The sequence below is a fragment of the Chelon labrosus genome (assembly GCF_963514085.1).
Source record: "Chelon labrosus genome assembly, chromosome: 1".
Classification (NCBI taxonomy): Eukaryota; Metazoa; Chordata; class Actinopteri; order Mugiliformes; family Mugilidae; genus Chelon; species Chelon labrosus.
Genome location: NC_140337.1, coordinates 11,157,502 through 11,182,529, shown reverse-complemented (window position 1 = coordinate 11,182,529; position 25,028 = coordinate 11,157,502). Strand labels below are relative to the sequence as shown.

Here is a 25,028-nt window from a genome sequence, read left to right as displayed (position 1 = left end):
GGTTGGAAGTGCAAGTCACTCTGGTCTGTGCAAACTGAAGACTCGTCCAGGTGCAAATGCTTCAACCACGGACTGTATGTAAAGGTGGACGCAGTCTCCGTGCCTTCACCCAGAGGATTTCTGAAGAGCAGTCTGGTAGCTCCAGCTGTTGCCACTTTGGTTGTAATCACGGGTTGCTAGTTGACTGCCAAGGCATCACCCACCTAGCAACCTGTGATTGTATCCACCTGTCACTCAAAGCAGAAAAGATTAAACATAAAATTTATTGTGCTGAAATTGAAACAGGTGACTTATACTAAGATTCGCATTCTCTACAGTTTTTATGAGTTTGGAAAGCTGTAAACCAAAACAGACTTTTGTACCAGGCTGTAAACATTTTTATTTCTGCTGTAAAGTGGCACGTTTACGATGGAGGCCTCAAGTGGCCATTTGTGGAACTGCAGTGTTTGCCACAATCGCGTTAGCTTTATTTATTTAGCACTGGGGTTGGCCAGTTGGTTTCAGCTTGGCAAAAAGTTGCTCATACCCCAAGGTTTTATGAGTCTGTTTCAAACACATACATAAGATGACAAAAAAAATTCTGTTAGCTGGGCTAGCCAACTATAAGTTAGCCCATAGCTAGCTTACAGTTGCTAGTGATATGCTAATGACAGGACAAAACTTATTTCACCAAGCAACCGGTTCTGCCTCTGAACACATCTTGACTTTGGTGATTCTTCTACTTTTCCTATAGCAGTGGCATGAGGTGGAAATTTGAGCAACATTTTGCGAAATCATTTTTGTTTTGGTGCATGACTTTAACTTCTTCTGCAGCACTAGAAAATGTCTGCTCTTGGTGACTTTAAGATGGAGTTTAATTACATGAAATGTATGCATTTTTATTTTTTTTACCCAATACGTAAGTGTAAAACGCCAAACTAAACATTCATTCAGTTAGCATCATTGGCATTAGCTGTCAGCAATTTAGCATGCCAAGATTAGCATTTAGCTCTAAGTCTGAGCTGAGCCCGAGTTCAAACTCACAAAGCTTCGTGTATGGCCGTAGACTTTTGCTCTTGAAACCTGCCCGTGTGGGTGCACCAGCACAACTTAAGAGACGGTTAATTACAAAGATTAAATTCCTCAACACAGAACTCATAACAGTAGAAAATGGTCGGTGAGCTGACTCAGCTGAAGTGCAGGAAAGAATGAAAAATACAGTAACCAAAATAGAAATCAGACAGGACTCCTTCAAGTCATTACGGAAGTCTTGAAATATGCTGCACTGTGGGTTCACCCTTATTGTAATATAATATGGTTTTGTTTCATGCAGCTGGGCGTTCTCTAACAAATTGAGCCACGTGCATTACGATCATTATGCTTATTGTTTTAATGTGCAATGAAATCAACATCGCCGCTGTGTTTGTCTAAACGGGGACATGCCTTTGTCTTTTTTTAAGCTGTGGCGACCGTTTGGGGTGGAAACTGCAGTAGAATAGAAGGAGACTGCGGTCGGGACAGAAAGCAGCTGCCCTGATCCGCTCCCTGCCTCCAGTCCATTCTGGACGCTTCTGTGTATCCAAGCCAACTGTTTCACAACACCCACCAACAAAAATAGACTGCAAAGAGATGTAATCATAAAACTAACTCTGCAAGAGAAAAAAATAAAAAAAAGTGCTTAAATGCTTTTCCAAGTCATTTTATTTGTTGTTTTTTGTACAAAGAATTTTCACAAAAAATATTAAGAAACGGTCGCAGACACCACTGACGGCTTAAAGCACAGGATATCACATGACCACAACTGTGCCACAGAGAGGAAGAGAAAGGGACAGAGAGGAAAAGAGAAGGTGCTGAACACTCTCAGACTCCCTCTGGACTTTTTTTTAATAGTTGTGCCCACCTCTTTCACGATCCACGATATGAGCAAACACTCACAACACTGAAGCTCTCTCCGCCGGTGGGACAACAATTTGGGAAGTAGTGCCTTGCGTTAATTAACGGAGAAACGTTTCTCAGGACGACACGGTTAATTTGTCACCGTGGGGGAACCACGCGACAAACCAATGCCAGGTCAAAGAGAAACCTTACAAGGCCCACCGCCCGTCTCTGTACATAAAGTAAAAGCAGCTGTCGTGTCACAAACTGTTCTCTTCTGCCGCAAATTCATAACAAACAAGATTTTCAAATACATTTTCTTTAACTTTCAAATACTCATTAGGGTATTTCTACTTTTTTCGCAGTGGCTGAAAGTATAAAAATATACACAATTTTTACAAAATAACCCGTTTCTAACTGTACATTTTATCTACTGGGTTTTTCTTTTCTTCTCTTCATTTTTGTGAAAAAAACAAAACGACATAAACACAAAAGTCAGTGTTTGAGGAAGGAGGTGGGAGCAGGATCCCAGAAAACATTCAGTGAGGGGAAAAGTCACAGATAGATAGACTCCCTTCTTTCCCCGTGAGCCGAAAACGCCACGGAGGACACTGTGGTGAAGCACATCCATCTTTATATAAAGGCGCCATTTATCATTATTTTTTTTTTGTTTTTTCATTTTTCTGTAACACATTCACCTTAGTCCTCTCTTACAACTTTAAATAAATATGTAATGGACTACAAGAACAGCGGAGGTAAAACCTTATCCACTCTCTAAAACTGAGTGTGTACGTTCGATAGCGTCCGTGGCATTTACTGCATGCCCGGTGTGCTGTCGTCAACGGTGGAGACGAATGCGGCCAAGAGTCCTGCATGACCTGTCCAACCACAAATGTCAGTTGTCTGCACCTTACTGTCCCAGCGGAGCTCATTTTTCTTACACCCTGTGCAATAATGTCATGAGAACACAAAGTCCTGGAAGGCGCATAAATGCTGCATATCAGCAAAGACATTTTTCTTCTTTCCCCACCTCCTCGGTGAGTCACGTCCGAACCCGGTGGTTAAGTCTGAGCTTTTTCTTCCATGGCTTCGGAGGCCGCCCTCGGGTCCTCCGCCGCCATGTCCTGGTTGTTCTCTTGTGTTTTGGTTCCTTTCTCTTCTACGTCTTCCTCCTCGTCTTCGTCTTCTGGCTGAGTCTCATCCATGGCCGTTTCTGTGAGATTCTTTTTGGTCTTACTGGCGTTCTCCTCCTGAGCCTTCAGCACGCTGCACAGCTCCATTTCGTGGATCTCCACGTCGAATGGGGTAGCGGCCGGCACAGATAAGGGAGACTTGCAGCCTGAGCAGCCCTGAAACCAGAGAAACAACATTTCCTCTTATTTATCTGTAGTTGCATCTGTGCTTACTTGATGTACAATGATTCACATGTTGAGCCTTCTTTTAGGCGAGGGGCAGTACTCACAGAGATGTTGACAGCCCGTGGCAGGCGTCCCGTGCGGATCCAGGGATGAACTTGACTCAGTTCCCCTTTCTGGTCCTCTGTGAAGCGTGGCTGGTGTTTCTGCATGCTCCTCAAGGCTTCACGGTCCTCGCGCAGCACCGTCTCCATGTCCCTATTATTCAGACACAGGGAAGGCAGGTTAGACTACAGCCTCTCTGGATCATTACATGATTTCTTAGAATATGGTGTGTGTTATATAACTGCTTATCTTCTCTTACATATCACCCATAAACACATATAATAAATCATAGATTGCACTGGTAGTGTTTCCTTCTAGTCACAACCTGCTGCACTTCCTCAGAAATAAAAATATTCTCCCTTTGTTCTTATAAATCAGCTGCTAGGAGCCTGAAAGGAGTCGCTAAAGTTTCAAAGTAGAGCTCACATTCATGCTGGAAATTCTAACTATGAGTCTGCTGTGCTGATTGGTCACATTTTGACCAGCGTCGTACCTGACGGGCAGCTGATACGTCATCATGACCTTGTCGTCTGTGTTGGCCATCAGCAGCCAGATGGGGTCCTGCAGGACGCACTTGATGAACTGCTCCTCGCCTCCAGCGCTGCTGCTGCCCCCTGCTGGCTGTTTGCGGGAGTGGTCGTTCTCCGACGAGTCGATGCTGCCGAAGTACTTGCTGGTGTGGCTGCCCTGGCTGCTGCCTGGAAGGACCGGGGAGTTAAGAGTCAAGATTTAATCGTGAACTTGGAGACAGAATTAATCAGTCTCAAATTTAAGATGCATAGATGCATCACAGAAAACTTTTGGGACATTATGCCGACAACTTGAAATAAATAAGATAAGAATGTCAACAGAATCTAAATAGTATTTTTCGGCACATTGAGTAGCTTATATAACTAAGTGCATAGGGCAGAACTTTCTTTCTCCACTTTTTAAAGTTTATCTTTTTATCTTTCCTGGGTACAGAATATTGAAATTCTGATTTGTTCATTTAATTTATTAAAGAAAATGTATTTCATCCACCTCCCTCAATCACCACCTATTATGCTACAAGGACTTCTGTGGTTGGAATAAATAATTGTCAGAGTGACCCAGAACTCTACATTCTCGAGGTGAGAGTCATTGAAACATGTTACATAACACTGGAATCTGTGTCTTTCACAAGCAGAACAGATCTACTTACTCATGCCGCTGGTGCCGGAGGAGCTGCATCCATTGGAGCCGGACCCTGAACCTGAGGACCTTGTACCGGAGGACCCAGAACCAGAGGCAGCAGAGCCAGTGCCTGATCGGGAGTCTTCCTGCAGCAACATATCCAGCAGATCGCTGGAGGTGGACATGGCGTCGTTGTTGGACTCATTAGTTTCGCCCTATTGGAGAGAAAATAAAATAAATAAACAAGAGCATAAAAACATTCTTAAAATCTTCCATGAAATGAAGTCAAATTCAAAATAACACAAGATTAGATATCCGTGTCCTTACATTCTCATTCTCCTTGGAGGTATCATCAGAACTCCTCTCGTTGGCTGAGCTCTGTCCTCCGGCTGTGGCGCCCTGCACAGAAGGCGTGGCCTGCTGAGACGCAGCTAGAGCCGTGGCGACCTCTAACCGGTTGCTTGGCGATTCCTCCAGCTGCAGCAAGTTGAGGGGGGAGGAGCATCGGGACTGGAAGAGGGGGGACTCTGCACCATCGCGGTCAGCGGGCATCTGACTGTACGACTGCGGGGTGCTGCAACGAGACGGGTCGCAGGTGGCGGGGGTGGGCATGGGGTTGGACACGACAGTGGGGACGGTGACTGTCGGGGCCATCGGGTAACTGAAGTTGGGGTTGTAGAAGTGTCCGGGGGCGACAGCTGGCTGAGGCATGGGTGCTCCCATCTGGGGGAACATGTAGTTGGGGAGAACGAGGGCCATCATGGGGGGTGCCATCTGGGTAGGGGGGAAACGTGACGGATCGTGGACTTGGAGGTTCTGCGCGAGAGGAGGGTAGATGGGGTAGAGTGGAAGCATACCGGGGGCAAAGGGGGCGGAGGGAATGCTAGCCTGGGAGCCTACAGACGGCCAGGAGGAGGAGTTAGTGGGAGGTCCCAGAGGCATGTTGAGGGGCATGTTGAGGGGCATGGGAGCTGCGCTGGTCCTGTGGTCGAGACGACTCCCGCTCAGACCCATGGAGCTGTGTTGGTCGGACGACTCCTGGTGCTTGAGTCTCTTAGCGCCGCGACCACGTCTGTGACTGCTGCTGCCTGCCGCAGGGTAGTCGCGAGAACAACGGACTCCTGAGAACGAAAGGAGGCAATGCATTCATTTCGGCTCTTTCCTTCACATCAAAGGACTCATAAGCTGAACTTAATGAAGACGAGTGGCTTGGTGGTGTATTCGTTCAATTCTTAGAATGAGTGGCTGGTAATTTTCTGGAAAACAGCTAATCTAGAAATAAATAAAACACCCACAACAGTGTTTCTGTAGTAAATAAATCTTGATTCGATGTGCTCTCTGGTATGACATAAGCCACACATCCACTCAATCACACTGTAAATATAAATAGACCCCAGGGTGTGTTGTGTGGTGGACTGGTATCCCCCTACCTCGTGACAGCGGGTTGGCAGCTGGAGTCTGGCAGCGCGCGTTCGAAGACGCCGTCTGATCGAAAACGCGCAGCTTGCTGAGGTCCTTGAAGCGATCGAGGAACGCCTGCTCCTCCTGCTGGGTGTGGGCGGACAGCACCTCTTTGGTCAGGCCCAGACGGCCGCCTCCGCCTCCGCCAACACTTCCACTTCTCCGACCGTCCCTCTCCGGCTGACTGGCTTGAGGGAAAGGGGGCGGCGGAGGGGGAGGCGGAGGAGGAGGAGTGACGGCGGCGCTAGCGGAAGGCGCTGAAGCGCTCCAGGGACGTGTTGGGGCGGTGGCAGGTCGAGCTGGTGTAGTATAAAGAGGAGCCGGTGTAGGAGTAATAGGAGCGTCCTCCATGACAATGTCTGTGAATACGAGGAAGGATGCAGGTGTTATGAAAACATCGATGCAGTTTAAAGAGCATTAAAGTAAGGCTATGTAACTTTTTAATGACTCCTCTTGCAATGAAATGCTAAATTCATAAACAACACACATGTCAACTTTAATATTACAATCTTATATGACCAGAAGCTTATGGAGGCTAATGTTAGTATGCTTAAAAATTTTTTTATAGATTGTTAGTATTTTTTTTTTTTACTGTTACTCTATATTTTAGCATTTAACATTGCATATTGCAAATGTTACATAGTCTGGCTTTAAAAGGGATTAAGGAAAGAAGAAAGCAGTAGATGTTTGGAGGGAGAAAGATTGAAACCCTTCAAAGACAACAGCCAGAAAGAGAAGATTTCCATGAAAAGGTAAAGTGAGGCTCATAGGTATGAATAGGTTTTCTTTAATATCAAAATAGAGAGGATAACTACAGCATCAGGTCAACATGAAAAGAACTGCTCTTGAACTCCAACCCCTTACTGAAGGTCTGTACATTTAAGACGTGAAAGGAACTCATAGTTCCAGAGAGTGTTGCCCACCTGACTCGGGAGGTTTCTTGTCTCCTACATGGACGATGGTGCTGCTGAAGCTACACTGAGACGTTACTGAGGCTACACTCTCTGCCTTTGTGGCCATGGACAGAGGAGGCAGAGTAGGTGGTTCACCTACAAGGTTAACTGAACCACCTGTAGAGAGAACATCGGCACAGTTTCAGTTGCAAAGACACATGAACAACCAGGTTTGTTAGCAATCTCATAGCAAAGATTCTGCAAAAGGCTTTGGAATAAACTAAAACAATGATAACAATTGTTTCTCTATCAGCATTTTGTCCACAGAGACAATACACTAAATAAGGTGGGAGCTCACGTGGTAAATAACAGGCCTGTCGTCTACTTAATTACCTACATTATTACCTGTAAAACAACTTAATCTGATTTAAAGTCAGTATAAAAGTACCTTTGTTGCCGTTGCTAGCTTCCTGCTGTTTGTCGTCGTCAGACGTCGAGGAGGCAGTGCAAGAGGAGGAGCCACACTTCCTTTTAACAGTGTTAGGAATGTTACAGCTCTCCAGGTACCTGTGAACAAAATCACTGGATGAGTGGACTGATGAAAAGAAAATGAAATGACGGAAGCACAGGCTGCAGGTTTGCATGCAAACCTAATGATGCTGTCCAGACAGTTGATCTGCTGGTAAGAGTAGCCAGCGGGAGGGTCCTTCGGTACAAGTAGTGCTGGGACCACAGCTTTGGGTGTTTTTGTCATGTCTGCAATCAAACCTCTGATTGGGTCACTGTTGATTGCTCTGAGGCTTGTTGTGCCTGGACAGAAGGACAAGGGAATTCAATAAAGTCAGTTTGAGCTTGAGAACCTTCTTCTACTCTCCTGCTATCTTTAACTTGTGCAGACCTAAAATACAACAGGGAAGTTGGTTTACCTGCGCTGGTGCTTTTTCTAGGCGGTGGACGGTTGCGAGACTCGATGAAAACCTGCTGCCCGTTAGTCTTGACCATGTGGACATCTTTGCAGATCTGCTGGAACGTCATCTGGAAAAAACACGGCACCGGATTCGATTAATTAAACATACGAACACACGTAACTGTGAAGCTTCTGCTACGGTTCCTCATGTGGACAAAAACACTGCCGCAGTTTCTGGCTCAGACTCACAGGTTTGCGTAAAGCGACCGCAGTGGCCACTTCTTCCACGGCGGGGCCGTTGCTCTCGCAGGACGAGGTGGCCGAGGCACTGAGGTGCTGTTGGTGGGAGCGGCGAGAGCCCCGGGAGCCACTGGACCCCAGTGAGCTGTAGCCCTGAGAGCCTCCGCTGTGCACCGGCTGCACCAGGAGACGGTGGATCTTCTCGCTCAGCTGGACGATGTCGGGTGTGGTGACCCGACTCTCGTAGCATTGCGGCATGGTGAACACGTCTTCATTCAGCGGGCTCCTGGAGATTGGAAAAAGAAACTGAGCTTTTAACACGGTGCATTTCCATCTCTTTAGGCTTTGTGTTGTATATTGTCGTTGAGGTCAGCTGATGCTGATGACTAACGCACAAGTTTCCTTACTCATCATGTGCATTTGTGTAACTTCTCCACTACACAAAATAAATACATGAAAAACAACAAATCTGAAATCTGTTTGCTTTATGTTAATTTGTGCTCATGTCTCTGAGTAAGTGTTACAATCATCGCTTAGAGAAAAAACACTTACGTTCTGACTTTGTGACGCCCAACGATGAACGCCACCTTTCTGCTCCAGGGGTTGACGAAGGAAGACCAGCTGGTATCGATGGTAACATATTCCCCGCTGCGGGCGCACATCCGCAGGGGTGAATACTCGAACGGTTGCCCTGCAAACTGGAAGACTGAAACGGAGCAGACATCGTATTAGAATGACATGAAATAAAGACGTACGTGTAGACATTTCCGCTTTGAGACATGTGAGGCTACAGCACGTTAAATAGACTCACTCTTCTCGTGTATAGCCACCATCATGGGCCTGTCCTCAGGGTGAATGTAGAGCAAGATGGGTGTTCCCACCAAGTCCTGTGGCAGGTAGCCCAACAGTGGCACTGCCCTGGAAACACATCAAATGATACTTATTTATTAGACAGTGATGATGCATATGTTATATTCAGCTTATATCAACATTTATAGAAGAGATCAATGAATATAATTATTTTGGCTAAAAAACATTATTAGTGTCTGGTAAAGAACAAATGTAACCTACTTTTTTGCATCAATTCAAAAAAATCAGAATATAGTATGCATAAATAAAAGATAGAAGTGGAACTGCTCCTTAAAAGTGAAGCCAAAGAAAGTAGAGCTCCCCCTGGTGGCTGGCTGCGGTATAGGTCATAAGCTCCACCCCCTCCATGTTAGTGGATGGGACTTGGGCCAAAACAAATCGCTAAAATACTCGTCAAATCATTTTTTCCTGATTCCTGACGTCTACTTTCTTGTTGGCACCGTTTTTAAACAGCTAAAGGAATCATGTCACTGTAGTGTCAGTGTAGTGCCGAAAAGTCGTCAGCCAGAAGGCGACTCAGCAGTAACCATCATTTCAGAAGGAGGGGAACTGACCTCTCGTCCACTTCCTGGAAGAGGCAGCTGGGACTGTGGCTGGTGGTGAAGATCCTCTTGTCTGCAGGGATACGAGGAGCTGCAGAGGAGACAGAGACAACGGATTACGATAATGTTTTGAAGGAAGGTGAGGATTTAGATGAAACAAACAGTCTGCATACAGAATGGTTTATTTGCAGATCTGAAAGGCAAAAGGCCATTTGGCGCTGTTAGTACCACTGTATCCTGTTTAACACCCGCCCACGCTCTCACACAAAAACAAACGCCTGCTTCAATGTGAAACTAACAATCCGCAAAATGACAAACCTGAAGTTAAGTAAATAGTGATGGCTGAATTCATTCTTACATAATCAGGTTTCTTATCACAAACATTAATTTATGTGCTTTTTATACTGTATATGTAATATGTATATGTATACCCTCGTATCCAGAGTGGACCCTCTCTGCGATGAGCAGGCAGCACGGCTGCGGCTCAGCAGCATCCGAGTCTCTGATGGTGAGCTGGTACGGCGTGAGGCGAAAGGGATAGTAGCGCATGTCTCCGCCCTGCGTCCGGTCAGCGCTGATCCGACAGAACATGGACTTCTCCTGAGTGCAGTCCACTGGAGGAGAGGCTGGGGGGAGACAAAGTCAGTCAGTACAGGAAACCGTTTGAAGACGCTGGACAAAGACTACGTTCTTAAGTTTGAGGTGGCGTTGGCTCACCGGATCCGATGCAGGACGCCCAGGTCGGCAGGCGGCAGGGTGCTGTGCCGCTGTAGAAGGTGCTGACGTCCTGCGGGGCCAGGAGCTCAGAAAACACCGTCCCCTGGAGACAGTCGGGCTTACAGCGCAGCAGGGACGAGCCCTGGGGTGATACGTACACGACCTTCCCTGACAAGAAGGACACTGCCATGGAGAACGTGTCCTGTAGAAAACAGAAGTCAGTCAGTATCAATTTCAGTCGCTGAATGAAGAAAGTGTGAGGAAGGCATTATTTCATCATTTAAAAATGTGCAGATAAGACTGGTTGAAAGTTTACTCATAGATAATAATTCAGGCTGTCCGTCGTGAGTAACTTACAGTGTTTTTGAGTGTGTATTCTGAGGTGATGTTGTCGAGCTCCTCAATCGTGAAGGTGGACAAGTCCAGGCTGCAGCCGTGACATTCCTCCACACTCCACTGGTGATAGTACTCCTTGTTAGCTGGAAACAGAAAGAAAAGAGTGGCATTAAATATTTAACTGCATCCAGGAGAAGCAAACATTAATCTCGACAGTTAATCAAGACAGTGACAGGGGCTTTAAATCCAAAACGGGAAATGATCGGGTTCTGTTTGACACATGCTGCACGCAGAGCCTCGCTCTCGTCTCGCTTTTAATAAAAAGAAGACGTCAAGACAATGAGACACTCACCTCTGACTTGTCTGACACACTGCAGTGCATATTTGAGTGCATTTAGAGTGCTGGTGTGGCCCTTGGTCTTGCGCTCGGCTGGCAGGCGGAGCTTCAGCTCCTTGATGGCCTTCATCAGCTCCTTCTGCGTCTGGACCCTCGCAGACTGGTCGCTGCTGCACCCGGAGGTGGAGGGGGGGTCGTGCTCCGAACTGGTCGACAGAAGGCTGTAAGCCAGGGAGCCGCTGGGAGGTGAGAGACTCTGAGAGTTGGAGCTGGGCGAGGAGGAAAAATTAGGAAGACTTAGCGGAGCAAGAATAAAGAAGGAGAAGGCTGCAGTTTTGGTTGAGCCAAGTATAGTTTAGAACGACAGCAGAAAAATAAAACATATCCGCAGTGTTTGTGCAGTGGCTTCTTCTCTTACCTCTTGTGGCTCTCTGTGCTTTCCAGCATCATGCCAGAGTCCTTCCCATTTGATGAACTGTGGCTGTGCGAGCTGAGTGCGGACTGGCGTCCACGAGACCCGCTCTCCCTCTCCCCGGAGTCGTTTCCGCTGGAGTGCCCGTCCGTATCATCCGAACTGGGCCCCCTGGGATCTCCGGATCCAGAAGCTCCGCTGAGGGACGAACCTCCTCCGCCTCCGCTCCCCTGCTCCTGGGCGGCGACATTGGCGCCGGGCTGACCGCTGCTGCTTTTCTGCACATTTAACCCCTGTGCCTCTGCGTCCTGGTCTTTCTCGCCGGCCCCCGTCACTCGCCCCCGAGTGCTGCTGCTGGGCGTTGATTTAGAGTTGTCATAACTCATACTAGTTTAGGATGAGGCTGGTACAGCTTGATTTGTCAGCCAAGATGGAAAAAAATGAGCAACTATAGATTAAGTGGGACTACTATGCATCCACATGTGAATCATTTTGTCGGCTTTTGGTTTAAAAATTAAGAAGAGAAATTCATAGTTTCTTCTGCAAAATAAAAGTGATTAAATCTGGGGGGTGTGAACCCCTTGGTGTAGATTTTTCAAAAAGCGCACTCCGATAAACAAACTGTAGTGTTTTACTACTGAGAATAACTGCCACTCGAAGTACTGCAGACAAGATGTGACTTTCTGGTTATGAAACAGCTTTGGCTGTGAGGGCTCCAACAGATGGCACGAGAGATTGAACGGGAGAGTGAGAAAAACAGCTCTTGGTGAGAGCAAAAAAACATTCACTTCACTCCGTATCTGGTCTTCTCGCCTCTTCGGAGATGTGTTGCTCTAGGTGCTAAAGGCCACCTGAAATGAAAAAAAAAGGCAACATTATTATATTATAAAAGACCTCCCAAGGACCACAGCTCTGAAAAGACCAAAATAAAAACGAGCGCTTGTCGAGAGTTTATAATGTTCGCCTCCGACACGGCCATGAGAGGCTGTCTCTGCTGCTGCCGCTCGGTGCAGGCTGCACGTTTGGTGAAAGAATAAGCGGTTTCCACGGCCGTCCCTCTTTTACCCAGATTATGTAACCTCGAGCACAAAACGACAATAATCTTTTATTTGCGAGTGCGTGTGCATGCGCCCGAATATAGACATGGGGAACATGCTAAAATTACAAAAGGACGCTCGTTGGTCGTCATTGCTCGCTGCCCTTTAACCCAGAGGACGGCCAAACCCAACAACAAACCGGGAGGAGGACACAAAGCCCAACATTAGAAGGCCGTGATGAATTAGTGTTTGTGGATATATATGGCCGTCGCCTACGCAAGTGAAAGTCTAGTGCTATTTATCCTTTATCCATAATCCCTTAATACCTTCAGACGCAAGTAGAAGACAACATTGGCTAGTCCCCCGGTTGCCAATCCACTCAATTCTGTAATTTTGTCAAGCTTGCTGGCCCACAACCACATTGACCTGCCTGTCCACCAGGTGTACAGTGATGCGTTGGTTTTAAATGTCCTTGCGCTGACGGCTCAGACGCAACTTAGCTCCCCGTTATGACGCACCCACCCAATAAGGCTGACTGGACTCTGGACTGGGTCAGAGCAGCTGCCAGCTGGAGACATTAGAGCTGCAGAGGGGATAAGAGGAGCGTCCAGCTAATACACTCATCACTCATGAATAACTTGAAACGTAACGAGCTGGGAATAGAAAGAGGCCGTCGACTGCAGGTATGAGTCCGACAGATTCATGTCGAGCTGCCTCCTTGCCGGCCGTAATATGCTAATCAGCATTATGTTTCGGTCAGATGGATGATGCACACTCGCACATGACAAGCTGTGTGTGCGCGCTGCGGCCGGGCTGGGCGGGAGAAGGAGCAGTTGTGATCTGGAAATATGCAAGCAGGGCGTGAGTGGGCGTTGAGGCAGGCTGGCATCCATGCATACTTCCAAGGTTGATGGCGGAGACGCATGGAGGTGGCGGTGCTTAATTGCGCTCGGCATACCTCCTACCTACCTGCCCGCTAAGTCAACTATAGCGGGCCTTCTGCTTAATGGGCGCGTGCTTAAATTCAGTGCGTTTTCCTTTACACCGCTGCAGCCAATCAGAGGTGAGAGGCAGCATTAAAACATACATTAGGGGATCCATGACAACCAGACCACCGGGGAGAAACACAAACAGACACGAGGGAGGCAGCTCGATCAGGTCTGGGCCCCGAGACTGTGAGATAACACTGCAAATCACTGAGCCACTATGCCACCCACCATCTCGAATTATTCACAGGAAATGCACTCGATCCGATTATGCAAGATAGTGGTTACAGTATCTTGGTGTGAAAAAAGAGAGTATGCAACAGGGTGTGCTGACTATAAGGTATAAGATGCTCAAATCTGCTTTGGCTTTTTGAAAGTGTTTTATGAATTTAAACTGCTCCCGCCTGCCTCAGGTTGTACAAATTAATAAAGTCTGAGAGAATAATGCCCCTGAGGAATATGTGTGTTGACATAGAGGCAAATAACACCTAGTACTAGACTCTACACAAACAAAAGAGAAGACACACTACAGCTTCACTCTTAAACACCATTTACTGATTGCTCTGAACATATACCGTGTACACGCATGAGCTCGAGTCATGCAGTACACAGCCCTGCCAGCAGTGGTTGTTGGTGGCAACAGGCACCACGGTATAAATGGAGAAGGCTCGAAAGCTGGCAGTGACTCAGACAAAAACAAAACAGCAGGCTCTACATAAAAGCATCAGAGCGGTGGTAAACAAGACGCAGGAGACGTCAGCGGGCCGCAACAACACCTTCTCCGCTTCACTTTACCTGGGCTCTCCTCAAACAGTTGCTCACAAGCCACGACGGTTAACGAAACAAGTGTTCATCTGTTACAAGCAAAGCATCTGTAAGTCTCTACAGTTGTTGCTGAATCCCAGCTCATAACAGGACAAACCCAGAGGAACTATCAGTAGAATAATGAATCCACAGCTCAATGCTTGCTCCTGCTCAAATGAGGGAATACTTGGTTTATCTAAGGCTTCTGTCACAGTTAAGTTAATATCTGGGGTTATAGGAGGACTGATCAAAGACATTCTTTCGGTTTAACGTCATTTACACAAATCATCTTGTTTAGGAAATAATTAACAGTCATCATTACAGTGCATATGAAAGATACAACACTAATCAACTAAATGCTTTTGCTATTATATTAATATAAAAGCACTAGTCTGGCATATGAAGTCAAGAACAGCCATAATGTACACTAACATGTCAGTTCATTAGGTACACCAGTGAAACTGAACAGTCTCTAATTGATGTGTGGGTGCATCATGTAATAACTGTATCATAGTGCAGTCTTTACAAAAGGCACAAAATCACAATGACATTTAAAAAAAAAAAAAAAAAAAAAAAAAAAGGCCCGGCCTGTACCAAACCTTCAGTTAACTCATAGTGTTACATGAGACACTTTGTACAGCAGGAGTCTGCAGGAAGGTGTGGCGCAGCTCCGTGCGTGAACATGTGAACTTCTCCAGCGGGCTAAAAGCGAGCGGCTCCATCGCAACACCCTGAATCACGACTAGTAATTCATTAAAAAGACAGACTTTAATTCCCCTCACCGACCTGAACGCGCTCTGCCTCTTGTCACCGTCCATCCTCCCGAGTTCGCTTTCCTTCACAGCGTCTACCCTGTTTTTTTTTTTTTTTCCCCTTCCCCTGTGTACATACTGCACGTGTCCGCGGCCGTGCTTTCCGCAAGCCTCGCCGGCTCCTGATTGGTCGGCCTTGCTGGCTGCTGATTGGTCGGCGCGCCGGACCAATCACAGAGCCCGCCCAGCAGAGGCCGGCCCTCGCAGGAGTTAGCTCACAGGCAGACACTGGTGTCAGCTCCGCCCAGAGGGTTTACCTCGTACATATGCAACAGGGAGCTGATCCACAGTAAGTGTACATTGACATACGATGTACAGAACACAATGTACATGAGTGTGGCAGACACAGGGGCTTTGCACGAGTTGGGGTAAAAAAAGCCCACGGACACATCGCTTCTTAAAGTACCAGGGGTGAACTGAGTACACAAATATGTCCATACTATATAAAGAATATTTATACTGTTGTACTTTCTAAAAATAAATTATTCTTGCAGCATAATATAAGTAATAAGTTAAAAAAAAAACGTCTCTCCAGTGGCTGATGGTTCAATTTTACCAACTGTTAAATGTTTAATTAATCTAATTTAATTAGCTTAATTAAAATTAAATTAGATCAAATTTTTTCTTTTTTTTTTTATTACAGGCAAAATCTTGCAGACTAAATGGAATATAGGATTGCTTGAGGTGTCATTGTAAATTGCAGAGCTTATGATGGAGCTTATAATCCCAAGTTATGGAAACTTACGTTCTAATAACCCAGTTGGAAGATTATGAATGGAGCACGATAAAGTGGCTCAGCAACAGTGGAGCGAGAGGACACGTGAAGACTGGTTGAATCTACTGATTGCTGTTAATTTCCTGAATTTTATGGAACGGTTACTTTCATTTATACGTTGACATCACAACCTCAACATCTGGCAACTTGACTCTATGTTATTAAACTGCTTGGTCCCTGTGTCTGCGTGGGTTCTCTCCAGGTATTCCGCGGACCATTCACACGACAAGCGGTTACTGAAGATGAATGAATGAATGACATCCTCTGAGATGTTGTCATTCCAAGTCAATGGATTGCAGGCAGTTCATTTAAAGTCAAACGGGCACTGATTTGATTGAAAAAGAGCATTCTCAGCTCAACAACTTATTATGGTCTCAGGCTGGTCAATAAGACAAAACATAAAGTGCACCAAAGTAAAGTAGTTTAAATTTTTATTAACACTCTGTACCACTAGGAGACACTGTGTGCCTTAAACCACGCATCTCGCTGATAAGACAGGCCTACTGTGTAATTGTTTTAGCCCAAATCATATCTGTTCACCACATTTTATTATTTGTTCTTCATTAATCACCGAGTATATTGATCAATTGAATCAGTTTTAGTCCTGAAACAAGACCTTTAAAAACACAATTATAACGATGATGGAAACATCACGCTACTTCTAAGTGACTCATCTGTTATGCAATGATCTGCTGTCCTGTTTTTATAGTAAATATATCAGGTTGCGGAGCTAAAAGGCTAAAAGGCGCCGTAGTGTAATGTAACCACTGGTCCACATTCAATAATAGGACTGGGTGTAAATTACACGAAGATAAGGATGTCAACTGTTCAACCCTGTGTGACAATCTGAGGATGTTAAATAAAGTTAAAGAATTCACTTTGGTTAATCTCCAAGTCACGTTTTATCGATTTATAAGTCCTGAAACTCCAAATAATCTGTCCCAAACCAACAAATACTCAAAGTTATAACAAAAAAAATCTTCCGTGAACAACCACAGTGGTAATTATTAATGACAGAAGGTGAGACTATAGCACATTTAAGTTTAAAACGTACCTTAGAAAATTAACAAAACACAAATTCCGCCACCTAAGGCATCTTCAGAGACACCAGCGAGCCATTTCCTGGCAGCCAGTGGTAAGTTCGGTTAGCCTTGATCGGAAACACTCCCTCGACTAACCGCAAATATTGCACAGATTGGTTTTTGCCTTTTTCGCCATTTTAAGGAAATTTAATCAGAGTAATGGAGCAGCAGATAGAGCAGCAATTAGACAAAGAGACTGAACAGGAAATTTCATAATTTGACAGTAAATACAGAAGCCCGTGCAGTCGAGAAACCAGACCACTGCTGAATCATCCATTCTCACATTCTCGCCATCACTGTGAGGGGAACTTTAGCTCGCTTTCATGTGTGTTGAGTCACTTCCCCACATACATGCGATCAAATGAGCGCAACGCTTCTTCCACTGCGTGGTCTCAAAATAAGCTAATGTTACAGTTTGACCTGCTCAGGCATAAACTGGGGAGTCATCATCGTGTTGCCCACCCACAGCCTTTACCGACTTCACTTTCAGCACTTTCATGTAGAGTTTCCCCGAGAAGCTTTTCAGAGATTCGTGCGCAACTGCAGGGTGAGGTATCTTCAAGAATCTGCAGGGTTGCATCTGCGCAGTTTCATATTTACCTCTCAAGCCACCACAGTCCATCACTCGTGAGCTCGTATGCCTATACGGTTCCACCCTGGGAGCTTCTAATCACGCAGGAGGACTGCACATATGCACTGTATAATCCTCACGAACACCACTAGATTTCAGTCATCGCAGAAGAGGATGGCATAGACGCCAGGTGCGAAAATACACAAAACTCACACTGGTTGACTGAACACGCACGAGAAAAGGGCCCGTAATTAATTAAAGCTACACTCTGTAGGTGGGGATTTCTGTGGTTGTGCCGTGTTCTTCTGTGTAGTCCACGTAACTCAGTGGCATGCGTGGACTGCAGCAGCTGCCAATCACAGGGCACCATTTGACTGACCAAAGGCACACAATTTGTACAGCAAATGCACAAGTGAAGTAAATAAATCCACAATCCACAATGCAAGGTGCTTCTGTGGTTGACTTTCAAAAAAAATCTGCGACCAACAAGTGCATTATGTGCACTTTAGGAGACGGGGGTGGGGGGCCCCCTCTGTGCTCAAAGTCCAGTCAAGTCCATTTTAATTACAATACACAAGTAAATATGATCCGTGGCTTTAATTAGTCAGAACTGTGCAAAATGAAAGCTCAACGTGAACAGTGGCAGGCAAGAAGAACACTGATAAATAAATGATTAATTTGCGCCAGCAGTCAATCAATCACGGCAGCGGATCATTAAAATACTGCCTGTTCGTAAAATAACCGAGGGTTACTCAGCACGTAGCCACCGCAGTGGGGGCATTTTACAGCCCTGTTAGGACATTGTGCAACGTACACACATGTACGTCCACGACACAGAAACTAAAGCGGACAGGTTCATAAAGGTCATGGAAAAACATGGAACATGGAACATGGACGCCAGTGTTATATTCATTTTTATACAAAGTTGACATTCGCTTCTTCCATCGATTCTTTACAAACGTAAACGTATGGTTTGCCTGAAACTTGACGTTTTAAAAGCGAGCACGCGTTTTTTTTTATCACAGCTCATATTTAACCACGTTTAGCGACTATAACAAAAGGCAGCTCGACCAATTCCTACAGTTTGGGCGCTAGCTCGGCAGCTAACACGCTAGCAAGAATGCAAATTAAGATTTACACGACTAAAAAACAAACCAGACCAGCTTACCTCGACAGGTTCTCCAAAACAGTAACAACTGATTTGATATTCCACGATGAGGTTACTCAAAAGTCTGTAAAGGAGCGGCATACATCCAGGCAACAAGAACCGTGTATAGAGAATGAGCCTCTAGACATATTTGCTCGCCCCCCAACAGTAGTTTACACGCAGGGACACACGTGCTTGTGCATGTACTCAATGTATCCTCCGCCCTGATTGGACGGGGCGAGGAAGAGTCTTCGCCCAGACTCCGCCTGCGAGTGATCTGATTGGCTGAGAGGGGCGGGGCTAGCCGCACGGGGCTCGATAGTCACGTTGCGGAGTGACTGGTCTTGTGTTCATTTCCAAACATGCTGGAACATTAGTGGGCGTGGCCTGTGCCCACACTGGATGGGGTTTACCGTAATACAAGCAGTAACATGGCAATGATATTTAATGAACGCTTATGTTTTCAAGTAGTTTGTTCAGAGAATAGTTGATATAGTTTCAGTGGTGTTACATTAAAACGCTTATCTTGTCAAAACTGACTAATAAGTTTTTTTTCGCCGTACTGTCATTGTAATATAAATAATTACAGACCTGGTAAGTAGTTTAAAATCCCGTGATCAAGTTATTCTCGAGTTATCATTTCCTCACAAACGTCAAACACGGGAAATTCCAGTGAGATCCGATGTTAACTTTTATTTATAATAATTATTATTATAGTATTATTTTATTACGGAGCAAGCTTTATCCACACTTTGATAATCAATAGAAAACTTCATGTGAAGAAAACAATGTGTTTAATTACACATTTATCCTTTTTTTGTTATTGTTATGATCATGGTTAGATCAATTTAGATAATATTAGAACGTATGTGTCAAAGCAAAACTATACAGTTAAGTGCGCCACAGCAATTCCTGGAATCATTTATTTTAAAATGTTACAATAACAAAAAATAAAATCATCAGTTTCAAAATGGAAGCATATGTAGCTGAATGGCAAACGAGCTTTACTTGATACCAACATTTTAAGCAACTATATATATATAGTTGCTTAAAATGTTGGTATATATACATATATATATATATATACATATATATATATATATATATATATATATATATTCTTTTTTTTCTTTTTTTTTTGCCTGGAGTGATACTGGGAGGAATACAAGGAACTGTCCACGCCCTGTCCTAGGGAGCTGTTGACGGGCTCAAGGTGCAGCTTTGCGCTGCGCGTTTGTTTCGTCATTACGGCTGCGGCAAAGCCTCTGCATGCACAATTCAACGTGCTCCGAGCAGGGTGACGTCGCCGCCCTGCTTGTCCTCTCGGAAGGCACGCGGACAGCGGGGTGGTTGGTGGAGAGGCTGTAAACAGAACAGAAGTAGGGCACATGCCTGGGCGTAAATAACGGATAATGCAACAACACAACTGGGTTTTTAGGAGAAGGAGATAAGGAAAAAAATCAACAACAGCTGAACCATGGACTCAAGTGCAAAACATTATAAATACGGTGCATTACTGAACATATCAGCATGGTCCTTTCTTCATTGCAGCACAACAGACATGTATCCATTCGACATCCTAAATAAAATGAATATATATGCTCAAAAACATATGTATGCATCAATATATTAACCCCAATAACTGGTCACCACCATCCTATGTCTTTTCCACACCCTGTTTCATGTGAAAATGCTGCGTTTTCTCCCCTGGTTTACTTGGCCTCTCTGCCAGATGGAAGCCTGCTTTTGCAGCTTCACTGAGCTCACTGGCTGAAAATGGTAGCAGAGCTGTGAGTCTCAAGTGCTACGCATTTCTGTCCCTGCTGCTTCTGCACAGAGCTGCAGCGTCGAGCGTTACTTGCCAGTAATGATTTATACTTGTAAAAAAATCTATATATTTAATGTGCATCGTGCATCATTTTGCACCCTCGTTGATTAGAACATGGCAAGGTTTCACACCAACAACAAGTCACCTCTCTACTGTATGTAAATATAGTCGTATTGACACTCACTTAATTAGGTACACTAGTGAAAATGAATGCATTCTAGTATAACAGTCCTGCACTAAATCTTTTCTTAATTAAGGTTATGATATTCAGCATTTGTTTAAAATAGCTGAGAGAGCCGTTGATTCCACTGTGTTTTCATTTTGGAGGCTGTGGTTTGTAGTATTGTGGAACTGTATACAGTTATATTGACATGTGTTTATATTATTCTGGCAAGCTTATTTTAGTTTAGATGCTTGCTCATGGCACTTCAGTCGTGATCATGGTGGGAAGGGTAGGGGACCAAAGCTGCACCTCTAACTACTACTCTACAGCTCCCCCCAATGGCTAATGACTGAATTGCAAATGTACTTCCCACTGTAAATACTGCCATGTATAAATACACTACCGGTCAAAAGTTTTAGAACGCCCTCGTTTTTCCAGTTATTTATTGCAATTCAAGTCGTGCAAGTCCAATGAATAGCTTGAAATGGTACAAAGGTAAGTACTGAACAGCCAGAGGTTAAAAAAAAAAAGGTTTGGTTACCCAAAACTGAAAAATAATGTACATTTCAGAATTACACAAAAAGGCCTCTTTCAGGGAACACGAAGTGGGTTAACAATTTAAAGCTGTTCTACAGCAATGAAAGTTGAATCAGCCTTGAAAGCTGGCGCTACTAATTCCTACAGGTCTTCCAACTTTTCTTGGTTACTTACAACCCCCTCTGTCTGCATATAAGCAGTGTTGCAACACACTGTGGTACCAGACCCTCATGAGCATCAGGTAAACAGTATTGTACTGCAGAAAGTAGTGTGTTGCTACAAAAATGGCGAGAAAAAGGCAATTAACAATGGAAGAGAGACAGACCATCATAACACTTAAAAATGTAGGTCTTTCCTGCAGGGAAATTGCAAAGAAAGTCAAGGTGTCAGTGAGTACAGTTTTCTTCACCATCAAAAGGCATTCAGAAACTGGGGGAAACTCTGACAGGAAGAGGTCTGGCAGACCCGAAGACACAACTGAATCAGAGGACAAGTTTCTGAAAGTTATCAGCTTGCGTGATAGGCGGCTCACAGGACAACAGCTTCAAGCACAGCTTAATAGTGGTCATAGTAAGCAAGTCTCAGTTTCAACTGTGAAGAGAAGACTTCAAGCTGCAGGTTTGACAGGACGAGTTGCAGCAAGAAAGCCATTGCTAAGATGTCAGAATAAGACAAAGAGGCTCGCCTGGGCCATGAAACACCGCCATTGGACTACAGAAGACTGGAAGAAGGTATTATGGACTGATGAATCAAAATTTTAAATCTTCGGTTCATCACGCAGGATCTTTGTACGCCGTCGAGTAGGCGAGAGGATGGTTCCACAGTGTGTGACATCAACTGTCAAACATGGAAGAGGAAGTGTGATGGTCTGGGGCTGTTTTGCTGGATCCAGGGTCGGTGACTTGTACAGAGTGAGAGGCACCCTGAACCAAAACGGCTACCACAGCATTCTGCAGCACCCTGCAATACCCTCTGGTATGCACCTAGTCGGTCAGAGGTTCATCCTACAGCAAGATAATGACCCAAAACACAAATCCAAGCTATGCCAGAACTACCTCAGGAAAAAAGAACAAGATGGTAAGCTTGAAAACATGGAGTGGCCAGCACAGTCTCCAGACTTAAACCCCATCGAGCTGGTTTGGGATGAACTGGACAGAAGAGTGAAAGCCAAGCAACCTACAAGTGCCACACATTTATGGGAACTTCGGCAACAGACTTGGGAAGAACTTTCTGAAGAATATTTGATTTCTATTGCAGAAAGAATGCCACGAGTGTGTTCAGCTGTTATATCTGCCAAAGGTGGCTACTTTGATGAGTCGAAAGTTTAGAAGACATTTTGGTCTATAAATTGATTCCATGATTTCTTTTTCAACTCAAATTGCTTATTTGTTCTATGCTTTCATTTCAGAGTGCAATGAGACACTGAACTGAATAATTTTCAGTAAAAAACTGGAAAAAGTGTGGTGTTCTAAAACTTTTGACCGGTAGTGTATATAGATATGTACTTATTTATCTTGCTCACATTTATACACCAACTCTATCTTTATTCAACAGTTCTGTCTACATAACCAGATTCTTACTTTATTGTAAATGTTCCCTATTTAAGTGCACTGAGAAAATTGGAGCCATACATGGTCGAATAAAGCTGATTCTTACGTCTGAATTTGACAGAGTGCTACGGACAGTTTTACAGTGCAGCTGCTTTCAAACGTATTCAGAAAACAACTGGTTGTTTATCACTTTGGATTTACAGAATCATATTATTATTTTTTATTTATTGTTTATTTATTGAGCTATACAAAGCTATCACTTCCAAATGGACAGCTTACTTGTGTTCATGACATTTAAATAAAAAAAACAAAAAACACAAATTAAACTACATAGAAACATCTCCTTGGTGTTTATACAGGAAATCCACAACATTTGCATATCTGTATTGATAAGATAAGACATGTTTATTGATCCCACGTATGGGAAATTAACTTGTCACAGTAGCACAGAATTTGTCAAAAATATATACAAAACAGTGACGATTTGACTTTGACAGGGGAAAATTACCAGGGGAATAAAAAACACAAGTACTGAAAAATATTGGAGACTGCTAAAAGAAACGTAGACATGCCAAAGGAAGAGTTTCATATGAAATGTATCCTATAGTGCAGTACAGTACCAGTGTTTAATAAAGAATATAGTTAATTTGCATAATTTCATGTGTTTCTCTGTGCTTGAGTTGTAAAATGGTTCTGTAGTAAATAACCTGTAAAGTTGATGAACTCATGAACTCAGCCCATGAGTCAACTGTGGAGATATTTTCCAAGTATTTGTAAAAAAAACACAAAAGATTATCTTTCCTTATCTTAGCACTGTAGACCAGTGTGAGAGTAGGTAGATTCTGTTTCATTAACACAATACCGACAAGAATCTAGTGCCATTTACTGCAAATGAGGCAGTGGCAAAAATATTTGCACCTATTGATCAGCATGACTTCAGTGGACTACATTCACAGTTCCAACATGACAGATACTGGTTTGTCTGCTTGTGGTTCACATTCTGTCAGGCTTGTTCTTTGGGATCTAGTGAATTTGGAGGTGATGCCAACACCTTGTGCTGTTCTTCATGTTTTCTGAGTTGTTCCTAAAGTGTTTTTGTGTGTGTGCCTGTGTCAGGTTGCTTCCTGCTGGGGATGGCTGCTGCCATCAAGGACTGTCATTGCTATGGGGTGTTGTCTGAGACATAATTTATCATCCAATTACAACACAGTCTTATCATCTGCCTCCAGTAAGTTTCAAACCCATTCAGACCTTGAGGGGAGGACCATTCCCTTGGGTAATCTGCATTTCAACAGGCCTTGAGACTCGAAAGTAATGGCATAGCAGCACGGTTTTACAGTGTTTAGTGATTGATTAAACCTTTTTTTTTTCTTTCTTTTTTTTTTTTTTTTACTTTTAAGCCGAAATTGAGTGGAAAACTATAACAGTCACTGATTTATAACACAATACAGAAATGCTGCTAAAGTCTGTGTGAGGAAAATGATATCAGGAGATGGACTTAACTATTCAGAGATTTTGCATGTTGTTACAGCTGAACGAAGCCTTGTGTTTCATGCTCCTGGTGATATACAGTAGTGAAATCATAAAACTATCATCTGTTAGGATTAGATTAGATTAAACATAAAGAAATATCTAACATGCATTTCCTTATTTGACAGTATACTATCATTTTCCAGCTCTGGTAGTTTACGCTGGCCTAAATCAACTTATATCGGTCAACCGGGACACTGTAACACACTCTAAATACACGTTAAATCACATTTTTGTCTACATTTACATCTCCAACCCCACATAACACACTAGTCATAAAGCCCACATGCTTAAACAATGTATAATTGACACCTACAGTGTCTAATGCACAGATGAGGCCTTAGGTATCAATAAGGAATACTTGCAATGTATTATTACTGCTAAAATAACAGTAAAATATACATTTTGCTAGCCTACATACAGAAATCAGGTGGAAATGCTAAACTAAAGACAGCTCTTCTCGCTTCTCGGCCTTTTGGCTAAGATCAAGTGTAGTATCTGTTCTTATCAGTTTAATATCTGATACGTCCCCTACCCGGGGACCATATATTAAATAGATTTTTGGTGAGGATCATTGGTACCGATCTTCCCTCCATCCAGGACCTGTACTGGTCCCGGGTCGGGAAGCAGGCCAGGAAAATCACCACAGACCCCTCACACCCTGGTCACAACCTGTTTAGACTCCTCCCCTCAGGCCGGCGTTACAGAGCGCTGTACGCCAAAACCAGCCGTCACAAGGACAGTTTCTTCCCCCGGGCTGTCGCTCTGTTGAACTCTGAGCAGTCACAGAGTGTCAGTGTCATCCACATGAACATTAAACAATAACTCTGCACTGTTGTATATACTTACTGTACAATAATCCTGGTTTGGTGTATATATTATCCTATATTTTATGTGTACAGATTCAGATTTATTTGTATTTTTATCTTATTTTATTTTATTTTATTTTATTTTATTTCACTTATTTAAGCTGCTTCTGTACCAGAGAGAAAAGTTGCCGGAGTCAAATTCCTTGTATGTGTCAT

At 44.1% G+C, this 25,028-nt stretch overlaps 1 protein-coding gene across 2 annotated transcripts; it reads right to left on the bottom strand.

Annotated features, from left to right (window-relative positions):
• Positions 1–1,662: 1,662 nt before the first annotated feature.
• On the bottom strand, positions 1,663–18,556 carry per1b (period circadian clock 1b). Of its 2 annotated transcripts, none has more exons than XM_084543764.1 (20): positions 18,417–18,556; positions 11,188–12,032; positions 10,785–11,038; positions 10,454–10,575; positions 10,097–10,298; positions 9,811–10,005; positions 9,392–9,470; positions 8,779–8,885; positions 8,520–8,673; positions 7,977–8,253; positions 7,747–7,855; positions 7,471–7,630; positions 7,269–7,387; positions 6,851–6,997; positions 5,897–6,286; positions 4,794–5,587; positions 4,495–4,681; positions 3,808–4,012; positions 3,317–3,467; positions 1,663–3,203 (listed from the first exon to the last, which is right to left on the bottom strand). In XM_084543764.1, the coding sequence occupies exons 2-20, from the start codon at positions 11,565–11,567 to the stop codon at positions 2,916–2,918; spliced, it is 4,320 nt and encodes a 1,439-aa protein (XP_084399890.1). In that variant the 5' UTR covers positions 11,568–12,032; positions 18,417–18,556; the 3' UTR covers positions 1,663–2,915. The 2 variants fall into 2 exon arrangements, with proteins under 2 accessions (XP_084399890.1, XP_084399891.1); XM_084543765.1 differs by lacking the exon at positions 18,417–18,556 and adding an exon at positions 14,795–15,284.
• Positions 18,557–25,028: the final 6,472 nt, after the last annotated feature.